The sequence below is a fragment of the Zonotrichia leucophrys genome, chromosome 3 (genome assembly GCF_028769735.1).
Source record: "Zonotrichia leucophrys gambelii isolate GWCS_2022_RI chromosome 3, RI_Zleu_2.0, whole genome shotgun sequence".
In the NCBI taxonomy this organism is placed as follows: domain Eukaryota; kingdom Metazoa; phylum Chordata; class Aves; order Passeriformes; family Passerellidae; genus Zonotrichia; species Zonotrichia leucophrys.
Genome location: NC_088172.1, coordinates 88,732,053 through 88,750,595, shown reverse-complemented (window position 1 = coordinate 88,750,595; position 18,543 = coordinate 88,732,053). Strand labels below are relative to the sequence as shown.

Here is an 18,543-nt window from a genome sequence, read left to right as displayed (position 1 = left end):
TCTCCTGTCAGAGTTTTCAGCAGAGCTGTTGATTAGATTCACAGTCCATTAAACCTTTACGTATTGACTGAAAATTCAGCGTGTGCACAGGGATGATTTTGGCCAGAAAAGCCATTATCGTAGAATTAGAAATATCAACAGCATGGGATCCCAGCTCAACTTAGACTGTGAGAAATGGCTGGGGGTAAGCCAGCTTTAGTGAATGGAAATTCAGTAACTCTGGGTTCCCTTTCCCTTCATATTTCTAATAAGCATATCTGAGTACCACTGATTCTGTTTTAAGCAAGTTACGTCTTGGTAACAAGCTTGGCCCACTGAACAGCAGCAAGAGATTTTAACTGAGGAGCAGAATGGGTTAGTCCCAACTTTCTTCAAAGCCATCTGTCCTCTCATAGAGCTAACACTTCTCTGTAGGCACTTAATTTTACTGTCACACCAATTTCCAGAGTCAGGGCAGGCAGGCAGGTGAGCTGGGACACTTCTCAGGAGCAGTAGCACATCAGACTGTCGCCCAAGATCCTGCCCTCCATTGGGGCAGAAGCTTAGACATATTACCAGGCTAGGTCACCATTTTAGATCCACACAGGGGAGATTTTGCAAAACCATAGCAAAGCAGGCGCCAGTTTTGGGGTGTCTTATCAGCGATAGCATCACGTGTGGCAGTATGAAGTGTACAGCCCCTTTCTGTGGGGGTGCACCTCACATCTAACTTAAGTAGATTAAAATTTTTGCAGCGGGGGGAGATGAATGCTTAACAGATTGATTTGCAGATGCTGTATTTGCCAAAGATCCAGGGGCAAACTTTTTGACGCGTAATATTTACTGAGTTAGTAGCAGTACCCCAAATACCCTTTGGCTTGTTACTTCTGTTGCTGTGTTTATACTGTGTAACACAATCAATTACTCCTACTTAATAGTCAATATTAACTGCTTTTCAAAATAAAAGCAGTGCTAATAAAAGTTAAGAAATCAATTTCACAAGACCCGTCTGCTGTGATTACTGGGTAGGCAGAGAATAGGCAATTCAGATTCAAGACCCTGCCATATTTTGCCAAACTCCATAAAGTTACTGCAGAATTCCAGAATTTTCTTTTTGACATGTCAGGCACTGGTAAGATCAAAGTCACTTGTCTTCTTGCTCTAGGTAGGCTGTCGGTTACATTTCTATGGCCCTTTCATTACAGAAGGCAGGGGAGTCTTATGACACTAAGATGCCTTTTTTCCTTGCCAGAGCAGTGGGGAAGGATTGTGGAGTATATAAAAATCTAACCTCTATTTTTGCCATGAGATAATAATATTAATTACTGGTCTGGATGATGTTACTTAGCAAAATAATGTCAAAATGGAGTTTTTCAAGCAGTGTTTGAAGACCTAGGAATTTTCACAAATGCTTGGCTGTCATACAAATTCAAATAAATCTCTGTCCTGCATGAACAGGAACATAATGAGCATTAAAATTCTGAGCCAGCAGGACCAAATTTTCCTTGATACAGTACAGAGAAGAGTAAGCTTGGTCTTGCTTGGGCAGTCTCTGCTCTTTCTGTCCCACTGGGGGCTGCTTACCTCGTCCTGCTCGATGTGCTGCTCAGTTTGCAGGAATGAGTGTGGTGTGTGGGGCATTCTTGATCAGGGTAGAAGTAGCAGCCAGCAGACAGGATGAAGCTTTATTTGAGAGGGACATAACCAGCTGCTTCAACAGCTATTGAAATTGTTGCTCTGGTGGTACAGCATGCTGCAAAAAGCTTTCAAGCTTTTTCTTTTATTTTCTTTTGGTTTTGTTCCTCTCCCTCAAAAGACTGTTGCAAGGAAATGGCTGCTTGAAATGCTGCTTAGGCTTTTTGTTTTAAATTCCAGTACCTTACAAGCAGTTCTCAGACTGATTTTTGTATCCTCCTCTAGCTTAAAATTATGGGAGTCCTATGAACATCCTTCACAAATTCCTAGTAGTGGCAAGATACCCATTTATGGACAGCCATAATGCAGCTTCCATTAGTCACATAATTCTAAAATATTATTTGTCATTCCATGATTCCTAGTTATCTTTTCTCCACATTATTGCAAATTAAAAAATCAAACAGTGTCAAGCATTACCCAGAGGGTCATTTCTAGGGCCATGAGGAATGACATGTTATAAAGACATGCTATCTGTTAAATTCACTGCTCTTTGTTGCCCCAAATTTTGGTTGGTGACCATTTAACTGTCGCTGCTCAGTACCAGCCATGGTACAAATCCCTCAGGAGTAATTCCAGAAGTAGCACTGGAACACAGTATCTGATTCTGACTACATTTACAATTTATGATGATAACAGATACCTTAAATTTTTGATAACCTAGTCTAAGACCTCGCTCAGTATTTATCATGGGACTGCTCCTAGGAAGTCATGTCCCTTTAGACTTTCTCAATTCATGACTGGAATTTCAAAGTCATGAATTCTGCCTGCAAATCTTTTACAGTTGCATACACTTTGTCACAGAAGCAGTTTTAATATATAAGAGTGTTTACATACCTGTCATTTTTTAGGAGGAGGAATAAAACTCACCATTTATATAAATGAAAATCTTTATTTATTAAAGATTCTACCTCAAAAAGAGATTGCCATCTGCTGAAATGGTAAATGTTTGTTAAACAAAATACTGTCGGTTTCGGAAAACCTTTCCTGGATTTGTTGGGAGTGAAGCCCATGCTAGCAAAGCGTGTGGGCTAAACAACAAAAGGGTTTGAAATAGAATAATGAGGCAGATCTATCTGAGGGAGATCATGCAGACATGCCATTCATTGTGGAGAGGATGAAAAATCACACTCCTCAATTTAGAAAAAGTAACTGAGATGTGTGAAGATGACTGAGATAAGCACTTGATAATAAAAGAAATCTCCCTCTTCTTAATTTGCAGGTTGCCTGAGGCCGTTGGTTCTTCCTCATAGTTACATTAACATTTCTGAGTTCGGGGCCTCCTTCCCTGTAGGAACAGTGGTGTATTATCAGTGCTTTCCTGGATATAAACTAGAAGGGGCAGAGATCCTTGAGTGCATGTATAACCTTATCTGGTCAGATAGCCCACCTAGGTGCCTTGATGTGGAAGGTAAATGCCTTACTGTTTGTTTCTCTTTCTGGTTTGCAAGACCTGCATGCTCTCTGTGGTTTTAACTCAGGGCTGTAGCCACGGTTCCATTCTCAGTGATATTCTCACTGGGTGTGCAGAGCCTTTGTGGGTTCTGATGTGTTCCTGCTGTGCTTCACTGCACCCTCAACTCGTGGTGTTCCCAAGTAGTGTTTGCTCTCACAGTGTCCCAATGCAAGAGGGAAAGCTCCTAATGATTGCTTTGCCTTTAAAATGAAAACTCTCTGCTGCCTTTCTGATTAAAACACTGAGGAAGTTACATAACTCACCTTCCTGTGCAGATGGTCAGAGCTCCTACACATATGGATAGATTTCCATGATCAGCTAAAATATACACCACAGAAATCCTTGGTTTGGGCTGTGCCAGCTGCAGTCATTACTCAGTGCCACATGGTGCTGCACACTTGGGTATTTGCTGTCTCCCCTACCTTAAAGAAGGATTGACAATGAAAAACAACTGAGCTAGTTTATTGATGAGGAGCATAAAAACCATTCATTGTGAAGCAGCTGGATCCTACCGAGCCAAAAGGCTCTGTGACTAGAGCTGGGATGGAGGGTGTTGTAGTGTGTTTATCTATGCAACCCAGACATCTAAAACAGCGATACTGGATGGATTGTTCCATACATTGCCAAAACTGCATAAACTACCCTCCTCCATCTTCACATCGTGAATGAAACATCCTAGGAAGTCTTGAGAGTCCAAATACATCCTCTGCATTTCATTCCCTTAAAAAAAACCACATTTTTGTTCTATTTCAAGCCTGTTAAGGGAGCTCTCTATATGTAGAAATTAGCTAAAAGCAATTATAGGAATTCATATGTGATGCTTATGTCATTGAACTAAATGCTAAGTATTCTGGAAGTGCAAAAATTTGCCAAAAGCATCAACAAAGTGACAAACTGCACAAAAATAATTTCATTATCCTTATTTTTAGCTGACAATTCAAGTTCTAAAATTCAAACATGCTTTTGCAATTTTGGAATGACAAAACAAGATGATTTTTTTGTTGTTGTTTATTTAGCTTACCATGAAAGATTAATCCTCAACCAGCTGTATGTAAGCCATTTTTGGAAGGTTTGTTTGTTGTTGTTTATAGCATGGAAAACACATTAAAAAATCAGAAGGGCCCTGTTAGGCTTAATCCAAACAATATAACTGATTTGAGAAAAATTACAGTTCTTCAGTTAGAAAGATAAGAGCATGAAACTCAAGTATGTGAAGCAGGAAAAATTGTGTCTTACTGTTACTTAACACAGGTGAGCATCCCAGCTGCTATCAAAATACCCAAGAAAACTCATGTGCTCATTGTTTCTTGCTTGTATGATGAAATCATAGAGAGGCTCTTTTTCTTGATAATTTAAAACATGAGGTAGGAACTCCTGCCCCTGACAGTTCTATATTTTATGTGTCAAAAATTATAATCCCCTATCAACTACGATGATCTGTGATGGGGGGATCGGTGTGTGCTAAGGCCATTGGGAAGGCCTCCTGAGTTCTGATGTCAATTCAGCCTCCCTTTGAATCACTTTCTTCCTGCACTCTTTAAACGCCAAAACTTCCTATGGTGGTTTCATGTGGGCATCCCATCAGTGCATTCATTCAGTGAACCACAGGAGACCAAATCGGGAGCACAACACTTGCAAGAGCTGGTTCTGCTCAGCTTTGGGGGAGAAGAGAGCTTCTGGCAGCACTGAAAGGTCACTCCTGACAGCTCCCCTTGTGAACTCTGCTGTAGGGCTGCTTCAGCAGGTGTGCAGTGATCCAAAATGAATCCAGACTGGGTAAATCAACTCGAGATGCCCTTGTTTGAAAGTGCTTGTTCAAGAGATTTATGCAAGGAGTGCCAGTCTCCAGGAATCTTGTTAGAATCCACTACTCTTAATTACTGGACAGAATTCCTTTCCTGCATTTTTTTTTATTCTCCACCTTGCATTCCAGTGTCAAGCTAATTTTTCAGCGTTCCTTTTATGTGTGCAGTGTAATCTGGCCAAGCAGTATTTTTCACAGAGGAAATCTGCAAATAACGAATTAATTCCATTTCTTTCTTTCCATGTTCAATTTAAAAGGTATTGTAATGATATTTCCTGCTTAGTATTTTAATATGGTAATGATTAAAAACAGATGACTGTTAGGAAGCTACAGCAAACCTTTTGAGAACTTTTATTTTCCTATAAACCATGCTGCTTACAGCTTCCTCATTTAGATGTATGTTCTTATTGAAGCCTCCACAGAAGGGATTTCCTAAATTTGTGTGTAGTCACAAAAATACTATGCATCAATCTGGTGAATTTTTTTCCTCTTTGTTAAAGCAAATAAATTCTGAAAGAAGGGTTTGTAGCTCTATTTAAACAGAAGATCACACCAGAGACCATGCAGCTCCTGCACATCAGAATTTCTAATGATTCTTAGCTTTACTCTCAATATTGGTAAGCACAGAGTTCCCACCAGCTTGGGTGAGACATTAATTTTTGCTGTTAGTGAAGAAAGGTTTTTTTTCTGATAAGTGTAATCAGTCAGTGCAGAGCATAGAGACTGTGTCACCTGGCACTGAAGTGCGGCCAACAGTGCAGAGCTGAGCAGCCACTGCTCAGAAACAGCCGCTTGCAGCTGGCCAAGGCAGTGGTTATGGCTCTGGCAAAAACGGATGCGTCTATCTCAGACTGCCAAGTGCTTACTGGTATGAGATCCTCTTCTTAAATGCTGGTACCTTTGCCAGATTTAAAACATTTGGATTGACTTTTGAGTGTCAGCCTCAAGCTGAATAATTTGGGCAGCTTCAGTTGAAATGGTTGAGCAATATCAGATGAGGTCAGTGAAGGAAACGGTGTTATTTTAGCAGTTCTAGAAAATTTTGCAGTCATGTAGAGGATCAAATGAATCATCACACTGAACTTTCTTATTCTTTAACTTTCTTAATTTCCTTTTTTTCTAGTGGAATTCCACAATTATGCAGAAACTTTTTAAACCTTCTTCTGTACTGAAACTCAAGAGACACTTCCAAGAAAACTGAAGGAAATGGGCTTTGGGTTTTTTAATATGATTTTTTAATTACTAGTTTGGGGTTAATTATCCATCTGTAGAAACTGGTGTAAGTTAGTGATTCCCTTCTGTAAAAGCTGGTTTGCAAAATATGGGTGCAGAATTAATGAGTGAAGAATACCACATGGGGTATAAATATTAATTGTAAAATAAATCAAACAGCTTTCAAAACATCAGAGGAGAACAAACACTTGAAAACATACCTGTATGGAACTCTGAGAAATGAAACATTTAAAACCAGGAAATCTTTATGATATGGTACTTTTAAGTGAATTAAGATACTACACAGTATTTTCAGGGGAAAAAAAAGAAAAAAAGAAAAAAAGAAAAAAAAAAACCCAAACCAAACTGAAAAAAAAAAAAAACCCAAAACCTGGGCTATAAGTACTTTAGCAGATAAAGAGAGGCAGAGCTGGGAGAATTTGATTGCAGTGCCAGAAAGTTAAGCAGTTGTATGGATAGTGTCACTGGCAATTTCCAGCTTTGTATTTAAGAGTAAAAAGGAAAACAGGTTGATTCAATTTGCAAACAATAGACATGTTCCTGTTACCTAGAATGTCTTGTTTCAGCATCATCCCAGCTGAACAGAAAAGCTGGTCTTGCAAGAAATCAAATATATTGCACTATCAAAACTTCATTCTCTTTGTGAGACCACCAGATTCTCTAGCGGAGGTTAAATTTGAAAGCATGTAAAACAGAAAATTTCAATTATTTGTAGGTAGATTTGAAATTAAAATGCAACAAACATGAGTAATAGACTTCAAAAGGGAGATTCATTAAACAGAAGAGAGTCAAAACGCAGAAAAAACCTGAAGGTATTTCTGAATTTTGGAATACAAAACCACCTCATTGTGAGGGTAAATGAAAAGATACAAAGCTAAGCAGCCATAAAGGTACTGACAGGATTCTGAAAATTTTGGAAACTGTGGAAGAAATGTAGAAGAAGGAAGGAATTAAAAAAAATTTATGACAAAGCCAGAAGTGCAAGGGAACCCAACCCTCCTTACTTGGGCACCAGGAGATTTCTGGAGAATAAAAAAGGGTTAGCCAGATGAAAATCCAAACCAACAAAATATGCTGCAGAGGAAAAAAATACTCTGGAAAGACAGGTAAGAATGCAGAACAGAGCTTTAAAATTTTCCTTCTTATAGGCCTGGGGATAGATACTCATAGAAAGGGGCTGATAATTCTGACTTAGAACCTAGAAAGTAAAGGGTATAAAGGAAGAGGGTGGTATTATAGATGAAGTGCCATAGCCTTGTAGTAGTTAAAAACCAAATAGTTGAAACTTTGTTACCAGCCATGTGCAGGACACTTTGAAGGAAAGCTTCACAGATCCACATTCTTCCATAACAATTCCTAATGCTATGAACAGTGACTGACACTGAGCTATCTATCTGATAAACTAAGCACTAAAAATTCTTTTAAATTCTTGAAGGAACATAGAGCAACAGTCTGAGATAAAGGGATAGCAGCCAGCCTGTTATCAGTTATGTTCAGGAGACAGGAGGAAGTAAGCAATCCTAAGCCTTAGGCATTACACATTGGTACAAATGGATTTCTCTGTGTTTCTCTGCTGACTTTGAGAAGGCTTTAGATAAATTCCAACTTGACAGACTGACATGTATCCTCGGGGATGATAATGTTGATGCAGCACATCTCCAACAGACAGAAGTCCTGTAAAGGGAGCAGAGGGCAGCAATACAAGCAAGTTATGAAACACTGTGGTATTGAGCAATTAAGTGAGGTAGATACCAGGATTCTGTTTTAGGTTTGCAACCACTCATCTGGCAGGCAGGAGGAAGAATAAAATAAATAGCGCTCAACTGCCGAAGAGGTCATCCAGGTTAACTGAATTAATGTTAACTTACGACAGACACATTGATAGCCTGATTTTTAATAGCTCTGACTACAGTGGTATTTCACTGCCTACAGCAAAATGTGTGACTCAGAAACTACAACCAGCAGTAAATGCTCAAATAGCGGCAGACAACCACATATCTAAGGACCTTTACTAGGGCAACACCTTTATGTCAGTAACACCTCTAGCCTGATACCCAAAGGACTAAATAGGCTGACAGTGTCTTACCCTGGGGGTGCCTGTTGTGGAAAGCAAGTGTGATGAAGGTGTTAGAGTATATTTTTCTTTAGAAAAAGTTATTCAGTAATTCTGCTTGTTTCTGCACTGAAATACCTGGTGAATTTTTTCCTCTTTGTTAAGGCAAATAAATTCTGAAAGAAGGGTTTGTAGCTCTATTTAAACAGAAGATCACACCAGAGACCATGCAGCTCCTATTGCACATCAGACTTTCTAATGATTCTTAGCTTTACTCTCAATATTGGTAAGCACAGAGCTCCCACCAGCTTGGGTGAGACATTAATTTTTGCTGTTAGATTGATTCATTGATCAGTTGATTCATTCATCACCCAGGAGTGCAGAAATTACATGCATTCATTATGAGTGTGGAAGATGAACACTTTAACCTGGAGTATCTGGATTTTTGTGCTGTTGGAAAATGCTGAACTTCATCTGTTACTCTTCAACTTACCCAGCTGAAGAGAAGAGGTGTGAAAAAGAATTGAATTCAAAAGGAGCACAGAGACATGGAATGCTAGACAGAGAAGTCTAGCAGAAGTTATTCTGCTAAATAGTCATCCAATTTTGTAACTCCAGCAGCTATATTGCTAAGTGAAACATGAAGAAAAATAGTCCAAACCCAAGACAGAATGGATACATAACAAAATGGGCTTTTTGCAGCTCTTGTTGTGAGAGATGGAGGGCTTAGAGAACAGACTCCAAGTCAAAGACATTGAAGAACATAAATAGCATTAGATTCCTAAGTGACTGCTCCTTTATTATATTGCAGAAATCTTCTTTGATTTCTGGGGCTGGGCTTTCTCCACTGTTCATAGTTTTTCAAGAAAGCAACAGAATAACATGTAATTTGTTTCTTTCATGTTTTTGGTGTTGCTTGTTGCACAGGACTTCCACAGTATATCATTGTTGCACACCTGCTCTATCACCTCTGCACCTTTCAGAAACTTCTTAGCGTTTCCAGAATCAGCCAGACATCCCAATTTGTTCATGGAGCCATAATTTCTGCCCTGAGTTCCATATTAACTGCCAGATGCATGTAGTGTTTTATCCATAGTGCTTTAAATATACTGTGGATTAGGTGGGGAAAAGCAGACAAAAATTCTTCCTGAGGGTTACTTTATGATATTCATCTTTAACTGACAAGTCTGCTTGGAAGGGAAAATAACACATTGCCTACCTTGAAATGAAACATCTCTGCGCTTTATGGACATGTTCATTAAATTTGGCCACATGATGCACTCACAGAACATCTTCCACAAATGGAGGGAACTGTAGCTACGGACTCTGTGCAGCAAGAAGTCTACTCACTTGTTCATTTCCAGAGATAAAACCCAGTATTTAAAGGGTGGCACTTTCACCAATCAGTGTAGGCAGGCACTTGGGAACTGAACATAACAGAAACCAACACTCCTCCATGCCTTCCTGGTCTGTAAGATGATTTGTGAAATTACAGTGCTAAGATTATCTGCTGGTTTTCCTTGCCCCTCTTTTTTTTTTTTCCTTGCAGCTCTCCATTGGGAATGGGACCTTGTTCTTTTTCCTTCCTTATGTGGTATAGCTTGGTTTCCTCAGTCTTCAGCTAAGCCCTGGATTACAGCTTGTCTATTCCAGCATTCCTTGTCTCCATCAGTCCCTGATGACGGGTGTAGGTAACCCCACACAAAGTCAAGGGATTCTCGCTTATAACAGAGAAGAAAAAGCTGTTCAAAAAAGAGGGATTAAAGTAACATAAAAACCTTCTGATACATCCAGTTTTCAGTGAGCACTGGCTTTTTCAGACATTCCTAACAGGAGCCTTTGGCTGCCTGGTTTTCTTAGCCAGCTTCCTGACTGCTCTCTCTTTCCTCTCTACCTCCATTATACTTCTAAGCACTTTGACCTCTTCTAGTCCTCAGGTTATTCTGGGATGCCTGTCAAATACCCAAGCCTTGATTTATTTTTAAGTCCTTCCTGTGAAGTGTCTGTGTAGTACCCAGCATCTGCTTCTCAAAGTCCTGAAAAGACCATTGCTGATCATAAAGCCATCCAGTCATGAGGGAAGGAAGAAACAAAATTGGAACAAAATTATCTGGTGTAAATGAGACCACAGTGCTCCAAGTACTCACATGTTAATAATGAATATAAATATTTCCTTAAATATAATTGCGGGCCATTTGCTAAAAGAAGTCCTATTGCTCTAGCTGCAAACTTGTCATCAGTTTTTTGTGGTTTAAATGAAATGTTCTCTGTTTACCTTATAATTTATAGGAAAACATCACTTAGGGTGTGTTTCATCGTGTATTTGTTGTGAAATGCATTTGAAACTAAAGACTTCAGCATTGATATCAATGTTTCATGGGGCACAGTTGTGGGAAGGGCCAAGTTGTTGAGGCTGAGTGTGAATTTGGCATAATGCTCCTGTAGGAGCTCAACTGACTGGTACTGCAAAACCTGCAGTGTAATTTGCAGTTCCAGGAAGGAAGTGTGTATAATAAGTGTTTGTAAAATACCATCTGTTTCCATTTTGGAATCAGCTAACATTAAATTATTATTAAAATATGTTTGAAATTAGTTTTATATTGTTTCATGAAATTCTCATTAAGATGGTGTTTGTCAAAGCTAGACCAGAGAAGCAGCTTTTCTTTAAAAAACTTGATTATTCAATTCATTTCATACTCTGTAGAAGGTGAGAAGTTCTTCTCACTGTGTGCACATTGAAAGGCTTACCTTACTGTCAAAGCTGCTTCAGAATTACCCCAGGGTGACTTCCTAGGGGTACAGCCAGCAGTCTGGAGCCAGGAGACCTGGGTTACGTTCCTGGCTGCTTGAACATTGACTTACTGAGTGGTTGAGAAGAAATTGCTTACCTGTCAGGTGTCTTTTCAGTAGACAACATCTAAGTCGCATTGTGAAGGTTAAGTAATCAAGAAAGGTTAAGATTGAGAATTTGGATACTATTGGCCGAGAATACAATATTATTAATAATTCTTGCTCTAGGCTTTCAATAAATAAATTCTCTGGCAACCTGAGTGTTCAAAGTTAACATCTTCATCTTCATTACTTTACATCTTCAGTCAGGCTTAAATAGGTTTTACTTTATATATGAGTGCTCAGTTGTTTCCACCAAACTTTCTATTCTGTTATACTCTTGGTGTTGGGTTTTTTTTTTGCTGTGGGAACAAGTAATCAGAAATGTTTTTGAAAGCATGGCATCACTTTCAGAACACAAATTCAATGGCCTCCAAGTTTGTTCCAGTACACCTGGAAGTCTCCCTTCACAAAGCCAGCAGAATTTGTTGTAGGAATGCTTCATTAGGATATTGTTAAGTTGATGTTCACAACCATGAAAATGTAAACCAGTAATGCTTTCTGTTCTGCTTACATTCCTGAATAGTGTAATTTTTTAAAAGTCTCATTAAGCAGCTGATCTTAGAAGGAGATGTTTTCACAGGGCTTATTTTAAAGCAACTGGATTAGCTATTTCCTTCCTTTTACAAGCCTCTAAATTTCTTCTAGCTTTTGATTGGATATAAGTGGTTAAGTCCAGTAGTTTTTTCTAGCATCTTAATTAGAATACTGGGCATTTTAATGGAAATTTTTGGTTTGCTATTTTAGAATTAAAATACATTGTTTTGTATATTTCTGTAAATTGAAATCTAAGTATAGAATAGTAAAATCCCTTTTTTAGTACTCAAAGTGTAGAATTAATTTCCTCAGGCTCTGTACTTTGCAGTGCAGGTGTGATTCATTTGCTAGTAATACCTGTGGAAATGGACAGGTTTGTCAGATGAACTGGACAGGAATCCTTCTGAATATGAAAGAAAAACTTCGTAGTTGATGATTTGTTTTATTCTGGAGGTATGAAGGGTGATGACACTGAGGGAACCAAGAAACCAAGTTTATTAGCACAGTGTTCATAAAGAAGCAGGAAAAGGAACAAACATAATCTTCATCATCTATGTTCCTGTAAAAAATACAGTTTTCAGATCTCACATTCCTAAGCGTGTGTTTGTATGAAGGCAATATATGGAACAGGATCCCTCCTTAGGCCCCAGAAGCAGCCAGTAAGTTTCAGGTGGGGACCTGGCCATCCTCAATGGGAAAGGTCAGACCTGCTGGGGCATACACAGCTGTGCTCTCATGGAGTGACTGCTTGAATTAAACATTGGTTGGGGTGCTGTAGCCAGGTGACAGGTGTCCAGATTCCTGGTGATAATTAGTGTCCTGATGTGTACAAAAATATCAAGTGAGGTTCAGGAGAAATTCTTGTTCTCTTGCAGTTTGTGAGCAAAGCAGAGAGTGTCTCCCCCTCCCAGATGATTCTCTGAGTGAGATACACCAGCATTTTCCTACACAGTGGAACTGGCAGGCTTTTATTTGTGTCTTTCTCATCTGGAAGTTTCATCTTAATCTGTTCTCATTCTTTGCATAATGAGCAGGAATTCACAATGTGTTTGGAATAAGTGTTATTCTTTACAAGGTGCAAATGTGTCTAATCCTCTCCATCTCTGTGTCAAACAGAAATGGCTGGCCTTTCACTGGGGCTTTCTGCTAACCCAGCTAACCAAGAAATTAATGTCCTACATAAAAGGTGAACTAGTCGCTTGAGACAAATTATCATGGGTGGAAAATAAACTTGCTTGTTCCTGCCCCTTCTTTTTTTAATAAGTGTCCTGTACTTCAAGACATTTTTGTTTTTAATTTTTGGCTCATATAAAAAATGCTGGGCAAAACCTGAGTGATTAGCACCTGTCTACTTGGACCACAGACTAAAACCACTAGCCTTTGAACATTGACTAAAAAACAGGTTTTGAGCAGTGTAAATATCTGTAACTCCACTGTTATCTCTCTACCAGTGGCTTTTAAAAAGTCGTGCAATGTCTTTGTTCTGTGCCATTGATGTTAACTGAGAATGTGCTAATGCAAAAAAGTCTTCCCTGCGTCCTCCAGTTTCAGTGTCAATACTGCAGAATTACTGCAGCGTCCTCCGGGCAGAGTTTAAAAAGCTTCTTGACCATAATGGGTAGGAAAATGTCACTGGGTGAACCTCATTAACTCTTCCATTAATAAAGAATGGAGCCTGTGCCATCCTCCTCGGCCCTGCTCCAAGAGATGTGGCTCGGTGGAGGCTGTGATGGAGAGGATACTGTGGGGCAGACCAGCCCTTGCCTTTGCTCCAGGCCACAGTGCCACACTGCTGGTAACACAAGACTCAGCTCCCCAGGTTTTAAGGTTTTCTTGGTAGTGCTAGTTCTTCATTAAAATCAGCCAGAGCAGAAAGCTGATCTTAGAGGAGAGCTCTCAGCTCCAGCTGCTCTTAGGAACAGACAGGGAACTCCAACAAATCAAATCAGGAATTCTTCCCTTCAACTTCCTTGTGTAACAGGACTCTTGAGCATCCAGCAAGGGATTTATTTACCATATAAATATAATTGTTCTTTCTTTTTGATGAATGATTCAACTTTTCAGCTGTGAATGCTGAGCTATAAAGTTCCTGTAAATCCCCTTAAAGTGTGTGGCCAACTGCTGTACAAAGACAGATCCAGAGACTCGGGATCACCTGCTGCATGACCACCAGCAGACACTGTTTAAATTACGTCTGTTGCTCTGCCAAGCTCCAAAGTTAAGGACACAGGCATGTGGTCTTTTAATGCTGGTCGCCAGATAATAGTACTAGATTATCCATGCTGGATGCTGTAATTAGAGCATTAAAGTCTCCAAAGCCTTATAAAATGAAGATGCTGAAAGTTACTGGTAGTAAAGAGTTAGTATTATATTTAAGAGCAGCACTTAGGGCTTTTTTGATCTGTGAGAACTTTCTGAGGGAGAATTCCCTTGTTTCTATGATTATTGTGCATACTACTGTTGGCTTTGGCAGTGAAAATGTACTTGTCAGATATGCTTTTATTGTAATCAGTTTATGGCCATTTTAATTCTGTGAGTTTGATGCAGTTGCCTGAAGTCCATGGCCTGTAATTTCCAAACACAATTAGGGCTCATCACTGGGAATGCTAGAATTTTAACTTTCCTAAAAAACTTCAGTAGCCCTGAGTTTGTCACCCGAGTTTCCCTCCATATTTTATCTGACACATTCCTTTAATCCATGTAACCACTATCATTCACTGGCATCTGGCATAAATAAGTGTTCAGACCCTGTAACATAACCGGCTCTGCACTAAAAATTTTCTGTCCAAGACAGCCAAGAGAGTTCAGCAGCCCTCTAGCCTTTCTTAATATTTCTTTTCTATGATCAAAACCAAGGCTACTTGCTGGCTGTCTTTCCACTGGCTTTAAAGGATCTTGGATCAGGATGACCATGGGAATGAAGTGAGTGGAGAAAAGGACTGAGTGTACGACTAACTACCCAGAGCTCAAAGTGAGTTTATTGAAGGTTGTTTGTGATGTACTATCACCAAAGGGGTATCGGGACCATACACAAGGGATACAGAGACTTTATCATCAGAAGGTATGAAAAGCACTTTATTATTAGAAATTCACAGTTCTTATGGAAACAATGGTGGACCTAAGACCTGATTGGCCTTTAGGAATCTTCTCTCACCTACTGGTCAAGAAGGGACAACTCTTTCTTGTAAACATCTTTGACAAACAGTGATTGCCTGCCAGGTACAGGGATTGAGATAATAATTGTTTTAATACTTTCTGTGAGCTTTCTCACAGCTTCCCAGGAAAATCCTGGGAGAGCTATGTCTCTCTCTGTTCAGAGGGTATGTGATTACCACAACATACCTTTGACTTGATTTGTGAACAGAAGCTTTGAACCTGAGTACTACAGACTGTACGTGGGGGCCAGTTTGCCCATGGAAGTGTTAAAGGGATCCTGAAACTGGTTGAACATAAAGTTCATCGGAAGTGGTGAGTGACACTCCAGATGAGTTAGAATCCATGACTCCTGCCATCCAGCTGACATAAGAATGAAGCACTTTTTTTCAGCTGAGCCAAAAGCCCTCAGTTTCAAACCTGTTGCATTGCATCTGTTGGTTCCCAGTGTTTCATGCAGGAGCTGTTGGCAGGTATGACTCTGTAAACCTCAACTAATTTATGACTAACGCTTGACAGGACAATAAAAAATAGTTCGTAGGAGTTTCCAGGCAGCACCAATACACAAGCATTTCCCTTGAAAGATGGATGTGTCCTTGGAAGGTGTGGCACCCTTTTTAGTACTGGGGACATGTCCTACACAAAGAGTGATACTCGTTTTGGGCATTATAAAATAGACCTCTATTTGTAAACAGACTGACAGCTCCATATCTGGGTTGTTTCCACAGTGCATAGCTTTAAATCTGCCTGGAAATGTGTCAATCCTGAGCTGACCCACATTGCTGGGATGCCAGCTTTGAGGGATTTTTCTATTCAGCAGGCTGCTTTGGCTCTCAATGACATGAAGAGGTTAGGGATGATGCAGCAGCTACATTGCAGGAGGGGAAAATTAGTTTTTCTGAGTATTGCTCTTTGTGATCAGGTGTTCCCTACTTGTTCATTGCTAGAAAGGTTGTGGGCATCTACACATCTCTTGCACACTGCCAGAGCTTGGCAAAATTCAGTTGCAGAGGAGTTTAAATTGTTCTCTTCCTTTGTTCTCATGCTTTAAGCATAGGTAATCAAAATATACCTGGTTTCTTTATGGTAGGCCAGGATCATGGCTTTCACCGATCATTTTCTTTTTACGTACAAGAATTTTTAATAGGTGCTTTCCAGCTATTTCAGTCTGACAACCTCACCTTTATCTTAAGAAAATTGTTTTCAATCTTGAGTTGACTTCCCGGTAAAGTATTCATCTTTCTTGTGGGCCCAGAGACTTTGGAAAGTGTGCAGAGCATTGAGGATGTGAATTTTTATGTGAATTACTTACTCTGATTTCAAGTTATTATTAGGCCTTGCCAGTGAAAATGCAAACAAAACTGTGTCTCTAGAGGATGGGGAATAGACATAGCTGCACATTGTAATCAGCCTCTCTTGAAGATTCATTTAATATCTTGTGTATTTTTTTATGAAATGCATTATTCATGTAACAAGCTTCACAGGAAGAAGAAGCTGAATTGTAATTTCTGAGAAGATTCTTCCTTCAAGAGATATCATTTTCATTATTTAAATCAATGCAGCAGGTCTTGCCTGCATGGGAGAGGCATGAAGTGAAGGGAAGGGTGTGTAGATGGGGCACTGAGCCAGCCAGGAATTGCCTCTGAAGGGAAATAAAAGTAGTCATCCAGTAACTGAAGCCCTTTTGGGTCAGTATGCAGTCATTTGAAACATCATTACACTTTGTAGGATTTTTTGCCCAGTGCTAGAAGCACTTAAGAATGCAGTAATCAACCAACACTTACGCGATGGAAAAGTTTTCTCTCTTGTAAAAATACTGCTTGTGAACTGCTTTCCCCACTGCTGTCTTCCAGAGTACTTCCTCAGTTCTCCATGGAGTTCATCTGTCTGGGCTGTGATTCCAGGGCCTACAGGAAAAGTCCCACATGTTTATATTGCAATTCTCTCTTATTCACCTAACCCTAAGTAAACCAGTCTACTTAATTAACACAGGCTCAGCCTCTGCTATATTTAAGACCTCACACCACCAGTGGTTCCACTGAGATCAATTGGGCTGTTCAGAAATAATAAAACACAGATACCACCGGCAGACTTTAGGCTGAGCTTAATGAAATTACAGTGATACAGACTGCACATGCGTAAGCAACTCTAGGTGCTTTGCATTTCTTACAGCACTGCTGATGGCAAACTTATTCTTAAAAGGAATTTAATTAATGCATATAACCATTTAATTGTGTTAATGAAACAAAAAATAGCATGTTACAGCTGAATTATAAATGCTTCGTGAAGAGCATGATTCTCCTTATTTGGACTGCCTTGCTCCATCCCTATGCAGTCACCTGATGAGAATGTGTCCCCTTTTGTCTTCCTCTCACCCTCCTCTTCCCACAGCGGGTAGGAAGCTTTCTAGATCCCACTTCAGTGACCCCCTGGCCTGTGCATCCCTCCACTGGTGTGGATGGCCACCTGGCCTGCCAGGGCAGTGGCCTGGTGCCACTGAGACATACCCAGAACCACAGGGAGCTGAGAGGGAGCCCAAAGTTTATCTGCTGCATTTTGACACTCTGAAGCTGCCGAGTGGTAAACTCGGCATTAATGCCTTTCTCCTCTTCCCTTTGTTTGTTTGCCCAAGTTTGTCCACTACCTCCAATGGTGAGTCACGGAGACTACATCTGCCACCCACGGCCTTGCGAACACTACAACCACGGGACAGTGGTGGAGTTCTACTGTGACCCTGGTTACACCCTCGCCAATGACTACAAGTACATCACTTGCCAGTATGGAGAGTGGTTCCCCTCCTACCAAGTATACTGTGTCAAAACAGGTAAAGGACTATCCTATCCTAACAGCCCTGTCTTCTTACAGCCCCTCATTTCAGAGCAAATTTGTAGGTTGGCAATGCCTGGTGAACTTTGTCTGTTTCTTGGTTAACTGATGAGCACTGATTTTAAGATGCTGCTATTTTCAAACTCCTTTGCAAGATTTTCAAAAAGGGTAAATATAATTCATTCTCAAGATTCTGAATGGTTCTAAACCATTTTGATCATTACCTCTTCAAATGTATTTTTTAACATTTGAATATTTTATATGTATGCAAGCTAAGGTCACGATTGCATGTATAAAAGACCAGTCAAGGGGAAAAAGCAAGATCCAGTCTCTGTGACAGCTTTATGTTAAGACTGCTTTTGGTACATGGCAAAGGGTTTATTTGTGTTTTTACAAGTTACATATAAAAAATGTGCACTTCTGAGTAGTGCTGAATATAAAATAACAACGGGAATATACAAGCACAACTCTTGTATTGTCTTTCTGTTACAGAACAAACGTGGCCAAATACACAGGAGACCCTCCTGACTACATGGAAAATAGTGGCGTTTACTGCTACCAGTGTTTTATTAGTACTGCTACTGGTTATTTTAGCCAGGATGTTCCAGACCAAATTTAAGACACATTTCCTTCCACGGTTTGTACCGGTTTCTTTCTTATTTTGAAGGTTGAGGGCCTTGATTCTGTTTTCACATACAGCACTCCTTTCTGGAGAAATGGAGCAGCTCATGAGCCTTGCAGATACTTTGTTCTGCTCTGAGAAGTCCCTGAACCACTAGTGTGGAAGGGCATCCCCAAAAACCTTCACGCAGCTAAGATAAAAAGCAAAGTTTGCCAGATTCATTCTGGGAGTAATTACTGCTCTTCTATTGAGAGCTGCTGCCTCTGCCTGTAAAAATAGCTGACAATATTTTTAGGTAC

General features: G+C 39.9%; 1 protein-coding gene across 6 annotated transcripts in view; it reads left to right on the top strand.

Moving 5' to 3' along the window:
• SUSD4 (sushi domain containing 4) overlaps positions 1 to 18,543 on the top strand; it is a 93,190-nt gene that overhangs the window by 51,023 nt on the left and 23,624 nt on the right. For all 6 annotated transcript variants that reach the window (XR_010439639.1, XM_064709187.1, XM_064709186.1 and 3 more), the window contains 3 exons: positions 2,894 to 3,082; positions 17,429 to 17,620; positions 18,115 to 18,259. Coding sequence is in view for 5 of the 6 variants with exons in the window: in XM_064709187.1 (XP_064565257.1) it covers positions 2,894 to 3,082; positions 17,429 to 17,620; positions 18,115 to 18,259 (526 nt within the window). In the remaining variant the exon portion in view is untranslated. The remainder of the gene's footprint in view (positions 1 to 2,893; positions 3,083 to 17,428; positions 17,621 to 18,114; positions 18,260 to 18,543) is intronic.